At 34.9% G+C, this 13,802-nt stretch overlaps 1 protein-coding gene across 1 annotated transcript in view; it reads left to right on the plus strand.

The window, feature by feature from the left end:
• Positions 1 to 5,587: 5,587 nt before the first annotated feature.
• The window catches only part of LOC121735351 (protein jim lovell), a 37,385-nt gene continuing 29,170 nt past the window's right edge, over positions 5,588 to 13,802 (plus strand). Inside the window, exon 1 of the mRNA XM_042126151.1 lies at positions 5,588 to 6,560. Coding sequence (XP_041982085.1) covers positions 5,840 to 6,560 — 721 coding nt within the window. The 5' untranslated portion in view covers positions 5,588 to 5,839. The remainder of the gene's footprint in view (positions 6,561 to 13,802) is intronic.

The following is a 13,802-nucleotide window of genomic DNA, read 5'->3' on the forward strand; positions in this document are numbered from 1 at the left end:
AAATTCGAATTGAAATGAGCGTGAATAGAATTAAAAATTAAAGCAAAAGACTTGGCCGTTTTGAGAAAATTCTGGCAGTTATTTTTTTATTTGCGAAATTGTGAAGGGTGTAAAATTTTAATTATGTTCTTATTACGCTGTAATTACCTTATAATATACTAAAATTGTTTGTCGTGGATATCTTAACAAGACAATGTTATAGGACGTACAAAGTAAATTTAAATAAAAAAAAAATGCATATCTGTAACTCCTTACACATTACAAATTAAACATCTTTTTTATCTTCTTATAGTTACGACTATAATAAAAACAATATCAAAATTTTTATCACAACAAAAATGCGTGAAAAATACGTACATATATTTTATGCAAGTAAGTACATTAAAAGATGCTAGGACAAAGAATTCATTTTTGTACTCAAAGTCAAAATCATTATCATTTTCATCTCATGTGACTCTCCGCACAACGTAAACTCTATCATACAAAGGAAGATTTCTTTTGGAGTGTAATTTTTGCTCATATACCTACATCTACATTTTAGCAGTAGATCAAGTATCTATAGTTTATTCTAATATCATCTACCACATCTTAAATAAGGCCATGTCTATACCTCAAAAGGTATACTGCACACGCGAGGTAATATACAGCTTGTATTTCGGCCGTGTGTTCTCACACGTAGCGATACACATCTGATTCATTGCTGCACCAAAACCTCTACCTCTACGGGCTCTACCTACCTCTTCATCCTTATAACACCCTGTATAGAGCACAGGTAAAAAGGTATTCTCATAAGGTAACTGACGCGCTTTTACAATTACAAATTACGAGCTCTTGCCCGCGGCTTCGCTCGCGTTAGCAAGTACTATTATATACAAACTTTCATCCCCTATTTTGACCCCTTGGGGGTAGAATTGATTAAAATCCTTTCTTAGCAGATGTCTACGTCATAACATCTACCTTTATGCCAAATTTCAGCCCGATCGGTCCAGTGGTTTGGGCTGTGCCTTGATAGATCACCATGTCAGTCAGTCACCTTTGAGTTTTATATATATATATATATATATATATATATATATATATATATATATATATAGATTGTCTAATATTATATTTCTTAATCTCAGATTTAAAAAATGAACCCGATTATATTATCACGTGTATGTTACGAATAATAAAAACTAAGGAAAAGTAACTCCGTCAAAAACATGCTCCACAATACTTGTCAAAAAAGTGTACCTTAGGTACACATTTCAATACATTTGCAATATTTAGGTGACCTTGAGCGGTACTAGGTTGACGTCACATGACAGATCAAAAGGAACCAAATTTAAAACGGTAATAGTATGGGAGTTACGATTCTTTAGTTTTTATTATTCGTAGCGTGTATGTTTATTTCCTTCAATAAATCATCGTTCTAAAATAAAGTTGGCTAAAGATTGTACACGAGGTCTTAAAAATTATGAATAGTTTTCACATTTTACCGCAACTACATTCAGCTATTTTTTAATTAAGCTGACGCAGTTGTTGTAGTCTCTATACTCCACTCGGGCTAACTTGTCGCTAGCGGTCGTTGACTCCCTGTCAAAATCTTGTCATTTTCCATATAAAACCACGATAAACAATATCTGACACTTCATTGTCAATCGCGGTTTATATGGAAAATGACAAGTTTTTCACAGGGAGTCAATGACCGCTACGACAAGTTAGCCCGAGTGGAGTATAGTCTAAAGTATTCTTCAGACACACACACCAGCACTAAGCGTACGTAAAACAAATCCAATCGCAATTCCACCGCTGCACAAGTAAATTACCTTTGCACAAAAATACAACACCCCGTACCTATCGGCGAAGTTTTGCGCGCCAGTCGGGAACTAATCTAAGTACTTGCAAGTTGGCAGACAAGTGTCTGCGAGTTTTTTTTTCACTTTCCTGCCAGCACTGTACCAGTGATATGAACATGCATCACCGTGTACAGAGTAAGGAATACACAGAGACTGTTAAGTGCAGTTTAAATTTCCATAAACAGTACAGTTTTGCCTCTGTTTGTGAACCAAGTCCTAAATAAAGATAAAAACAGTACAGTTTATGGTTTAGTATTTATGAGTATTTTTTCGATAAATAAATAAGGAATGTTTAATTTATACCCATTTCTAGTGATAAAATATATTTACATCACGTAATTGTGCTTGGTACTAATGAATATAATTATTAGAAATGTGTTCAAATATTTAGGAGTATAAATTATTAACGTTATAAAATAGGAAATGGAAGACATTAACAAAGCTACAAGAGAATTCAAGTTAAATGTTAAATCGCTATACAGGATGTAAATACTCAATTCATTATATCTCAAAGAAGAGGCTTCCTAAACTGATTTGAAATGGTTATCTGAATCAACTTATATGAGGTATGGTAAAATAAACTTGTTTTTCCTAAACATCTATATAAGCACTAAGCAGTAAATCAAAATCCCCAAAACACAGATATTTCATGATAACATCGATATTTTAAGCTCTCTATGTCTGTCTACTCTACGTAGCGGGGAAGACACTGTGGCGTCCGTATTCGAGCATTCATTTTTCCCGGCTCGTCGCCTCCGTTCGGGAGATTGTTAGGGATCGACGGACACATTGTTACAGCTGAAATATTATCACCCAGTGTGTGCTGCTCTTTATGTTTCATTCTATCTCACTCTTAATGTTCTTTTCATTAAATTAAGTTGTGAATTACAAAATATATAACATGTAAAATGAAGATAAAATAGCTACCAAAATTTGAAGAAATTAACCGAAGATAGGAGAACATAAACCTGCTGACCGCCAAACTTAAAATATATGAAGACGGCACGTATTGATGATGATTATGATTCTTACTTAGGCAGAATGACGAGCATGCATGAATATTGACTAAGTAGGATGGCTTATAATTATTAAATTGTTAGGCTATTATCTTAACTTTGGCCTCAAATATCCCACTTCTGAGGTTTTGGTCCTTCCTTAATTTCGAAGCATCATGACTAATGCAGCATGCTGCATACAATACAGTTATGCATTTAATGAAAACTCTTCGTCATATTATGTTAGCATAATAAATTTATTAAGATTATATTATGTGGAACTCTATTCTTCTAAACCCTTATTCAAATTAAAATCGATAGATTTCACGGTCTATAAAACATTATTTTTATTTTGTGCCTAATTGATCAAATTAATATCTACATAATTAGTATGATATATTTTCGATAACACTCATTTGTAATAGATTTAAATTGTCTTAAAGACGGAAACAGGTAAAGTATAAACGGTATTCCTAACTGCACCCTAGGGGATGGAATTAAGACCCCATTATAGTCAGGTACTTAACAATTAGGTTAGGACACTATTGAGGAACATTGGAAGACATTGGGGTTGATTGATCTATCTCAGAAAATATCAATGGGAACTTTTTAAAAGCACCAAAACAGCTGCAGGAGGAGTGATTTCTGACTTCTTTTTAAATTAGGTACTCTTGTAATGAGAAAACCGTAGACATATTTTTATTTGTCGTGCTTGTAACATCGTCGCATTTTTGTTTATCGCACAGGAAACATACATTTTTACGGGGTATGACTATTCTGTCCTTTCGCGATAGTAGAGGTATTCTACTAAAATCGAACACTTTTTCGCTAGTATGGATATCTTTAACAATTGATCACTTTCCTTCGTTTCGTCTTTACAATATAATGTATGCATACAGCATACAGTCTCAAGAGCTTACGCATTGTTTGCCTCCTTTATCGTGAATCTTATTCTTCATTGCATTACCATAATGTATTTTTAAGAAATCATTACATCATATTACTATAACCATTCATATTATTACTCTTTTGACGCAAGAGTTAGTAGCAAGGAACTATTCTATTATTTTATAATTATTATTTTAATTTTCAGGTTATATAACATTATTCTCAAAACCTTACAATATTATTATGTTCATAAGACTTGACTGCTTCTAGAAATACCCTTTTATTCTTTCTCGCTCCTGTCGTATGGTTTCTTTTGAGAATTTTATTCAAACTCCGAAAACGTCCAAATCATTAACTTACTTACACCTTATTATAAATTATTTACTCATGGTACATTTGCAGGCATTTCGTAATCTCTTCTTTTACTTAGATACAGACTAAAGTCCTGTATTTTCCATGATGATGTCATAGTTTTAAAAACATTATTTTGATCCAAACTTTTTACGTCTTCAAATAAGCTGACCTTACCATGCTTGATAACTTCTGTCTTTTCTAATGATGTCTATAGTTCTCGTTCCAATTTAAAATTACTTTTGTGAACACTTTACACCTCAAAATTGGGTTACTCGTGCCCTTGCGTGTGTGTATGGCAGTACGTGTGGCCGATAACATCTGAACCCCTATTAAACCTTTTTCGTAACCTTAATGTGAACATGTTTATTTGTTCGTGATTTATTCTGAAAGTTCATGTGGAACACCGAACACGCCAATATTACACAATTTGATATATTGGGTTAAATGATAGCAAGTGTAATTTTTGGAAGAGAATTGATAGGTACGAAGAATTTTTAGAGGTTTAAGCTGAAGCTGTGTCCAAGTTTAAAACCTGAAAGAGTAGTTTTTCTATTAGAAGTACTATTAAGTATTTTATTTACCAAATCTAGCACCAATTAATCTCGTACAAATGCTATTTAACAAAGATTGATAATACAAACATACGTATGAAATGATAATGTGAAAAATGTTTTTTTTTTTTTTTATTCAAAGTATCTAATAATATTATTCTCATGTAATAAATGGTTTCCTTAACTTATTATATTATAGTAATTTAATTGTTTCTATGTAGCTCCGAGTGGACTGACTAATAAAGTCATAAAATTCTCCGAGTCCTAGACGCCAATAAATCTAAAAATAGCGGCAGCGGCCAACCTTGACCGAGGGAAACTTTTGTAAATTATTGACAATACTTTTTTCCGACTCAACACAATGGCGCGAAAAACTTTTTAACTTTTTTTCTGTATTTTTCGGGCAGACAAAAGAGATTAGGAGTTTTATTTAGAAAAACATATTTTTACCTTTATTCGTAATATTTAGGTTGTACTCGTATTTAAGTTTGAAACCAGGTGCTTAACGTTCTGATTTATTTAGTATTTATGTATTCACGACTGAGAATAAAGTTTGCGATAGTGTGCAAATTTATACAATTTATGAATTAACTAAACGACTGTTAAATTGATAAGAAAAACGCTCCAACTTACAATGTCCACGTGAACACAAAGCAAAATATATCACAGCTCATGATTTGGCTTCAATATGTTTCGTGGATTAGGTGCTGAAATTTTGTTGCAAGCCAAATGTGGCAACATACAGTAGGTAGATAACATATCAGCAACATAGTAACTTTGTACCGAGTAGGTATTGGTGAAAAATTACATAATGTGGAGTAGGCGTCACGCGTGACATATGTAGCGGTCGTGTGTGTGTGAGTGTGTGTGTGTGATGTGTGGCGCGTGTGTGCGCAGGGCGGGGCCGGGGGCGGACCCTGCCACCGCCAGTCGGCCGCCGCCGCTGGCAGCGCGCCGCTCGGCATTCGCGCGAAACCGCCGTCGAGTGCGCCCGTCTCACACCGCGCCCGACTCTCGACCGCGACGCACGTCCGCGCCACCCAGTGCTGTGCAGTGCTACCGAACTATCTCGAGTGATGCCAACGTGCCGTTCCGGGGAAGCGATCTGAGCGAAAGGGTTGAAGCGGGCGGAGGGCGGCGCGAACCCGCGCAAGCGCCCGCGGGCCGTCGACGCCGAGACTTCTCACACGCGCCCGCACCGGCCCGCGCGATGGACGACAAGCCGAGCGCCGGCGAGGAGCACTACAGCCTGCGCTGGAACAACCACCAGGCGCACCTGCTACGGGCCTTCGAGGCGCTGCTGCACGCGGAGACCCTCGTCGACGTCACCCTGGTGTGCGCCGAGCGCCGCGTCCGCGCCCACAAGGTCCTGCTCGGTGCCTGCAGCCCGCTGTTCCGGCGGATATTCAGCGAGAACCCGTGCAAGCACCCGGTTATCGTGTTGAAAGACTTTCAGGGATGGGAAGTGCAGGCGGTCGTGGACTTTATGTACCGCGGGGAGGTTTCGGTGGCCCAGGAGCAGCTGGGCACGGTGATCCGCGCGGGGGAGTCGCTGCAGGTGCGCGGCCTGGCCGACCAGGAGGTGGCGGAGTGCGCGGAGTCGGAGCGGTCGCCGGGAGGCAGCCCGCCGCCGGGCCCGCCGCCCGCCACGCCACCGCACAGCCCGCACAGCCCGCAGCCACGCCGCAAACAGGCCCGGCCTCGCCGCCGTTCCGGAGAATCCGACACGCCGGAGAATCTGTCCATGAGGCGATCTCCGAGCGGTCTGAAGGCCGTGCGGCTGTCCCGGGGTAGATCTCCTCACAAGCAGGAGCCCGAGGAGCCGGAGACAGAGGCGCCCCCGCCACCCAGGATGTTCCCATCGCACCAGGACATGTTTCCTCCGGTGCCTCCACCTGCAGTGTCAGCGATGCCGCTGACGCCCCCCCACAGTAAGTACTCGCACACATTACACACACAATTTAGATAGGAGCAAAGTTAAGAAAATTTAATGGGTTCCAATAAATGGGCACTTTCTATCTAGGAGGCTCGAGCATCGGGGAAGCGGGTGGACTGCTGCATATTTGTGATTAATTAAGTGATAAGCGCCAGGTAGCGAATACGAGTTTGTTCGCTGATTGCGTCTCGACGACCGCCTGATTGAAATGAGATCTTTGACATTTACAATCTATAGGAAAACCAATTAAGGATTGCATAAAATGTTAACTGAAATGTTTTGCGATTTTATTTCGCTGAATGAATTATGCTAGGAACGATCTATGATCGCCACTAATCTCAAGTGACAAGATTAACATTTCAAAAGTTTAAAATCCTCCAATTTTGTGTGGACTGTACAGATTAAAAAATCATCTACATAAAAACTATTCTCGTTGTTTTGTTTAACAACAATCTTCGTAAACGAATATTTGTTTCCAAATCTGTGTCATATTAATTAATAACATGATTTATGTTACCTAACATGACAATTATTGAGTAAATTGGATCGTAAAATATGTATAAATTGTCTAATTGCCGCAATATAAATTATAGTAACATTGAACTAACTATTTTGTGAAAGCCACAATCGAGTCGGCGACACGGCCCATGTACCTACAGTCTACACACGCCTAGATATTATTCTGCATTCTATTCGTTCATTCATTTACCACTTTGCTTATAATTTTGTTGCTTCTATTCTAATTTTGAATTCTAAATGTTAAAATGAGATCATTCTTACGTCCTACTCTGGTCCTACTGCTTAATTCCATTTTATACTTTCGGATAATTCAACAAAAGAATTTAAACACACTTTATCCACCATTTTTGAAATCTTATATAGTTTTAAAAAAATAACTTCACGAATAATTTTTCTCAACATTTAATTATTATTTTTTGAATAAAAATGGCGTAGGGATTTCGTATTCATTCTTTAGGGTTGAGTGCATTAGCATTTTAGTTTACGATAACATCATTAAAGTTTATAGCGTATTTCATAAAACATTTTACGGTTGTATTTTTATTCATCTTTTTTGTAGCTGCATGTAGGTACCACTAGGTGTTTTCTTTTATTTTAAGTGTCCTGAGCTGCACTATCAGTGGAATATGATATTACAAAACTTGAATAAAACATTTGTTTGGATTTTAAAACACTTATCTATGATACAAAATCAAATACATTAGTAAAATATAACTCTTTTATAAAAATCGTTTAATAAAAATATTTCATCAAAAATCAATTCTCAAAATAGTTCAGAAATTTAGTCATTCACATAAAAATTGTGATTTCTGTTGTCCATGTATTTTTTTGACAATTAAGTATTAGTTATTACGTTCGTGAACAGGTTTGAAGCTTTTTGCTTGCTTATATTGTTTTATCTACATTTCTTTTTCGTATGCTACCTTCTATCATTTTTTCGAACATATCGAATATTTACCATATTTTATCGAATATTCTGATCGTTCAAATGTTTAGGCTCTATTACCTTCGGAACCAATGTCGTTTTTTCTACTCATTTGTCAATTGTTCATCCAAAACGGCATTGTCACCGACCTTTGAGTTATCGACAATCATAACATAATAAATGGTACAACACTTTTTATCAACGGCTATTAGAATGGTCAAAAGATCATCATGTAATATAAAATCATGAATCATATTTGGATAAATGTCCTTTTAATGCCTTATATATACAATATTAATAATGGGTTCTATATTATAAGTAATTATTAGACCCTAATAGGCTGATGACTATTTTTTTTTCATATTGGTAATTGAAAGAACCTTAAAAAATAGAAACATCGCTGAAACAATGACTCTGATAGCTTAAAAATTCACCAAGATATGACAATTCAAACATCTCATAAAATAAACCTGCCCGAAACGCTCCATACAAAGTGCTACGAAAGACTGACGTCACTCTTTCGTAGTTTGTACGCATCGGGAGAGAACTTTGTTCGATAGGTATATTAAATATTGCGTTTATGAAAGTGGTTTCATAACAAAAGTTGCTTTTAATTGCATAATTTATCAATTGGTATACAAATATTAATAAATTTAATTGAAAAAAAAATCGACTTTGAAGGCGCATAACAAAAAAAATAAAAATGCTATCGAGCTGAAATTTTGGGAATACTTATTTTTCACCGTGATTTCTTTATTTTATTAACAAAATTCGCTAATCTTTGCCTTGCCATCATCCCTATTGTAGCGCCGAATATCGTTTATCGCGCAGGTGTTTTTTTTTTTTTTTTGGTAAACATAATCTTATTCCCTTTTCCTGCTCTCAATAGTATCTCCATACCAAGTTTTATAAAAATCAGTTCATCAGTTTCAGCTTGAAAAGATAATGAATAGAAAAATAAACAGACTCACTTTAGCTTTATAATATTAGTATGGATTTAGATACCTATATTGATATACGCAAAGTTCGACATACCAAGCTATATCTAGGTCTGTAGGTACTAGAATGGCCTAGTTTTGAACTGATCGAAACTCCCTATGGGCTCAGGTTTAGGGTGAAAATGTCTGTTGAAGACTTGGCAAGGGCCCCGCTGCGTAGGGAGACTCAACCCTTCTGTTTAAGCTACAATTTTAAGAGAAGCCCTTTCTTTTTTTATTTCAACCTGATAATTATTTTACTGCTAATATATTTAATATAAACGTTGCCCATGATTTTTTGCGGGAGAAAATGGATTTCCGAATAAACGATTAAGCTTGCGCTGATAAAAAATAATGTACGTTCATTCGAGGTTCTCTTTGAAATCTGTGTTCAAAATTCAAATTCATCAAAACTGTCCCAGTACTTTAAAAGCCTTTCTGGTGTAAACAAACAAAATATTATAGTACGGGAGCCCTAGAACATTTTTTTTTATTAAGATCAAGCTAATTTTTTGTGAGTAGCTTCATTTTGATAAAACGAACAACATTTTTATCTGCGAAAAATTTTAATAGTGGTAGCTAACAGAGATAGAAAGGATTTCATACTTTGACTTGGTGGTCCTATAATATGGATTGTTCTATTTGTAGGACAATGTTACTCTAAAATTATATAATTACCTAACCTATCAATATATAAAAAATCAACTTGTTAGGGTTCCGTTTTAGTGTTCAGAAGTCAACCAAGTTTTATTGATCACATAACCCTATAACGGAACCCTAACGAGCTGATTTTTTGTATATTGATAGATTAATTGTCATATAATGTTGGTAAGAGTAACATAATTGTCCTACAAATAAAACAGTCCATATTTTAGGACCATCGTATCAAAGTATGAATTTTTTTCTGTCTCTGTTAGCTACCACTTTCGAGATTTCTCACCAATAAAAATGTTGTTCGTCTTATCAAAATGAAGCTACTCACAAAAATTTGCTTAATAGTAATCAAAAAAAAAATTTGGTTTAGGGCTCCCGTACTATTGTACTCATAATATTAGTAAGTACCACTGTAAGTACTTATTATAAGCACACCATACTTAAAGCAAATGAGGCTGGAGGCTATATATTATTATAACAGTATATTATGTAACACATAATCCTACTATACACAATATTTCCGATAGTAATGGGCCCTTATCGATATAAGTAACGATTAGATAGTGTGAACCGGAACCTCTCGGCTAAATTAAGTCCACCCATTCATATGTCGGTGTCGACTTTATACGCTCTTTATACGGTCTATTAACGCGGGAAATGTAAAGATTATACCTAGTTTATGTAGAGTATAAAAAGTATTACAGTTTTAGAGTTATGTTTATATTAAGATATTGGTTTAAATTATATCTAAGATTTATTTTTACCATTCTTATTAGACATGTTTATAATTTTCCTTTAATTAATAAGCACAATATTAAATAAAAAAAAACAATAATATTTGTTTCACAATATAGTTTAATTGTAAATGAGGTTTTTAAAATGTTTATCATTTTTTATATTTATATTTGATTATACTTACGAAAGATAACGTTTTGCCAATTTTTTTACTACTAAAACTGACACTATATATTCTTAAAATCATTTCCAAAACAAAGACATTTAGAAATAAAATCCACAGTCGTAAACCCTTCACATAACTCCACGTTAAAATTTATGATAATCTATATCGTATTTTACTTCGGCAGGGGGATAAATAACGCATACATTCCAATAATCACGTGTCAGTGTAAATTTTAGCAATAATTACTTCGCGAAGCAATCAGGGCGATTGCGAAGCCTTCTAGACCGCGTACGAAACCTCTTAGTTTCGAGGAATTTGGTTACAAAAATTCTAAATTTAATATGAATTCTAATAGAATTACATAATTTTTAAAAACTTAAAAAAGTTAAAGGCCTTCTAGATCGCATAATATGAAACCTCTTACGAGTCGCAAGGCGTTTTGTTACAGCAATTCGAAAAAAATAAATTCTAATGTCGATTTCTGAGGTTTTAACAGGAGTCTATGAACTCACTGAAGCTTTTAATTGGCTAACGGTTAACGCCAACACATTGACCAAACAGCAACGTTGTAAAATAGATAAACTCCTGTCAAAAAAAACTCAAAACCTGGGAAAAAGCAGATAACCCCATCCCAGTTTCTAGATACATTGTTATTCATAATTATTTTCCATGCCGCTATGCATCGAAATTTTTCGACTTTTTGAGTCTTTACTTAATCAAAAACCTAACCTAAGTTTTTAGAACCAGACATGATGACGAGATCTTTTATACCTCTGATAGAGCAGTTCTCACATGGGGAAGTACGAGTATAAATATTAATTTTCTCGTTGGCGTTTTTATTTGATCGTAAACTTATGACATCTTATTCCACCCTTATTGTTTTAGTGTTTGGAATTACGCATGCATCCTTAGGCAGTAAGTCTTTTACTACCCATCTTGGAATAACTGGAAAAGGTAGCAAGAATCAAGATTGAATCGTATAAGCATAAACGGAAAACAATTTGTTGTAAAGTTCGATTGATGGCATTTTTAAATTGAATGCTTGCTTTTTTTCACCAAAACACATACACACATCTCAGCTTTTAAAATGCCGCTGAAAAAATCTAAAGTACTTATTAAAAACTTAGATGCGCTATAAAAACTTTTGCGATGTCACTAGGGTGAGTTTAAAATATTTTTAAGTTAGTTTTCTTTCAATATGAAATAGGGGGTGGAAAATCCAACGAAGGAAGTGATTATTGTAGTCATTGGACATCTGCAACATCACAGGACTTAACAAGACGTGTGAAAAAAGTTAAGAATCACAAATAAAAGAACTTACCCGCCTACGAAATTTTTTTTTTCTTAACATTTTGACAGCGTTACGGACTTTGGTCTAAAATCATACTTTACACATACATATGTGTAAAGTATGCGTGAACATACGCAAAAAACTGCCAAAATCTTTAATTTTCCTTTCCACTTACCAGTAGCCGAGTGAAATAAAATACACATTCGTCATTTTCCCGTATGTGCCGACAATGTAATAACAAGGGGTTGAGAACACGAAACAAGGGGAGTAAATTTCTAATCGGATTCTCGAATTTAAACTTGGAACACTTGTTTGTGGTTAAAGCTAGTATGTTTCATATTTATTTTATTTCGACATTTTTTAGACAAGCAAAGCTAAAAAAGAAATAAAGTGATGCCTAATTTTATTGCGCTGTAATTTGTAAAAATAGCATCTCTATCAACTATGCAATTAATTTTAAATAAAATGAATTTTGACACCATGTTGTTTTACAGAATGATTGATGAATAAAAAACATATTAAAATCGTCAAAGACATCCTCTATAGCATATTTACCTCAGCAAGCTATGAGTGAAATAAGTAACGTCCAAATATACTGAGTTAACTTTAAAACCAAAAATTGTGCTAGTTTAATGTACTTATTTTTAATGTTTAATTTTAATGTGTGCACATATTTGTTACGTTACGATCTAGATCTTACATTTAAATGTATATTATATTTGTGTTTAGTTGGGACTGTAATGTGTTTTGTGCATTTAAATAAATAAAAAATGTTTTGATAAGATTTATCCTATGAGAAAAAAATATTAACTCAATATAATAATTATTATAGGTCTCCCAGGATCTGATGGCAGTTTTTGACATCAGATTTTTCAAAAAATTATCCTTGATCATTAGATAAATTTTTATATTTGCATGTTTAACACACAGAAGCAGCCGCTTTAAGAACAATAAGGATCAAAACGTTTTATTCCTATTACCCCGGTATTGCTAGAGTCAATTTGTTTTCTCACTTTTTGCCATCAAAATCTGGTAGACCTATAATTAGTTATAATAATATTATGTAAGTATTTATATTTTCTTCTATAAGTCTAAAATTATCAATCAAGTGAATAATCGTTTTCATCCCGTTCTCAATGAACATAAACGTCGTTTAGTCCGGGACAGGTGTAATTGTTATAATATTGTTCATCTCGTGTGTGAGAGACCTATTATCACTAATGGCGGGGTATGGATGTATGGTGCGTTTACCACCGAGGGGAAATAACTCTTATGTGATCGTTATAAAGGTTATAGCAGGGGCAAATTAAGCCTTAACGAACCATAATAAGGGCTCGCAATCATGTGGCTTCCTGATTGTCGACTTTTACATGCATTTATACTACTGTAATACGCGTTTGTGTTTTGTTGTTTAATTAAATTTTGTAATGTCGAGAAAATTGAAAAAACTTTTTATCACACAATTTTTTATGGTGTCTTAATTGATATACTTTTAAATATGGACGTGACAACTGAAAACGTGTCACTTCACCATGTTTACAATATATCACATCGTCGCTGCGCGTGCGATACCGCGTATGAGCAGTTGGTAAATACCGCGTAACAGCAAAATGTGCAAAATTGAGATATTGTGCCAGCCGATTCGAAACGCATATTGGCTTATATTAGGCTTCACAGAATTTAAATGATCTAATTAGAAACGTACATTTTGCCATCGAAACAATACCGCGGAACAGTAGGCGGCTGGAAGTTAGAAGCAATTCCGCGTATTTACTACAGCGGCAAGAAAAATATATCAAAAATAGTGAAGTGCTCCCAGAAATAACTATTTTTCTGAGATAAACTATTTTACTATTTTTCTGAGATTGTTTAATATTGTTTATAATATGTATTATATTCATGCTAGAATGTTTCAATTAATTTACCACCATTTTCATTGCTTTGAAGATCAAGGAAGGTTACATGACGTA

The sequence above is a fragment of the Aricia agestis genome, chromosome 17 (assembly GCF_905147365.1).
Source record: "Aricia agestis chromosome 17, ilAriAges1.1, whole genome shotgun sequence".
Classification (NCBI taxonomy): domain Eukaryota; kingdom Metazoa; phylum Arthropoda; class Insecta; order Lepidoptera; family Lycaenidae; genus Aricia; species Aricia agestis.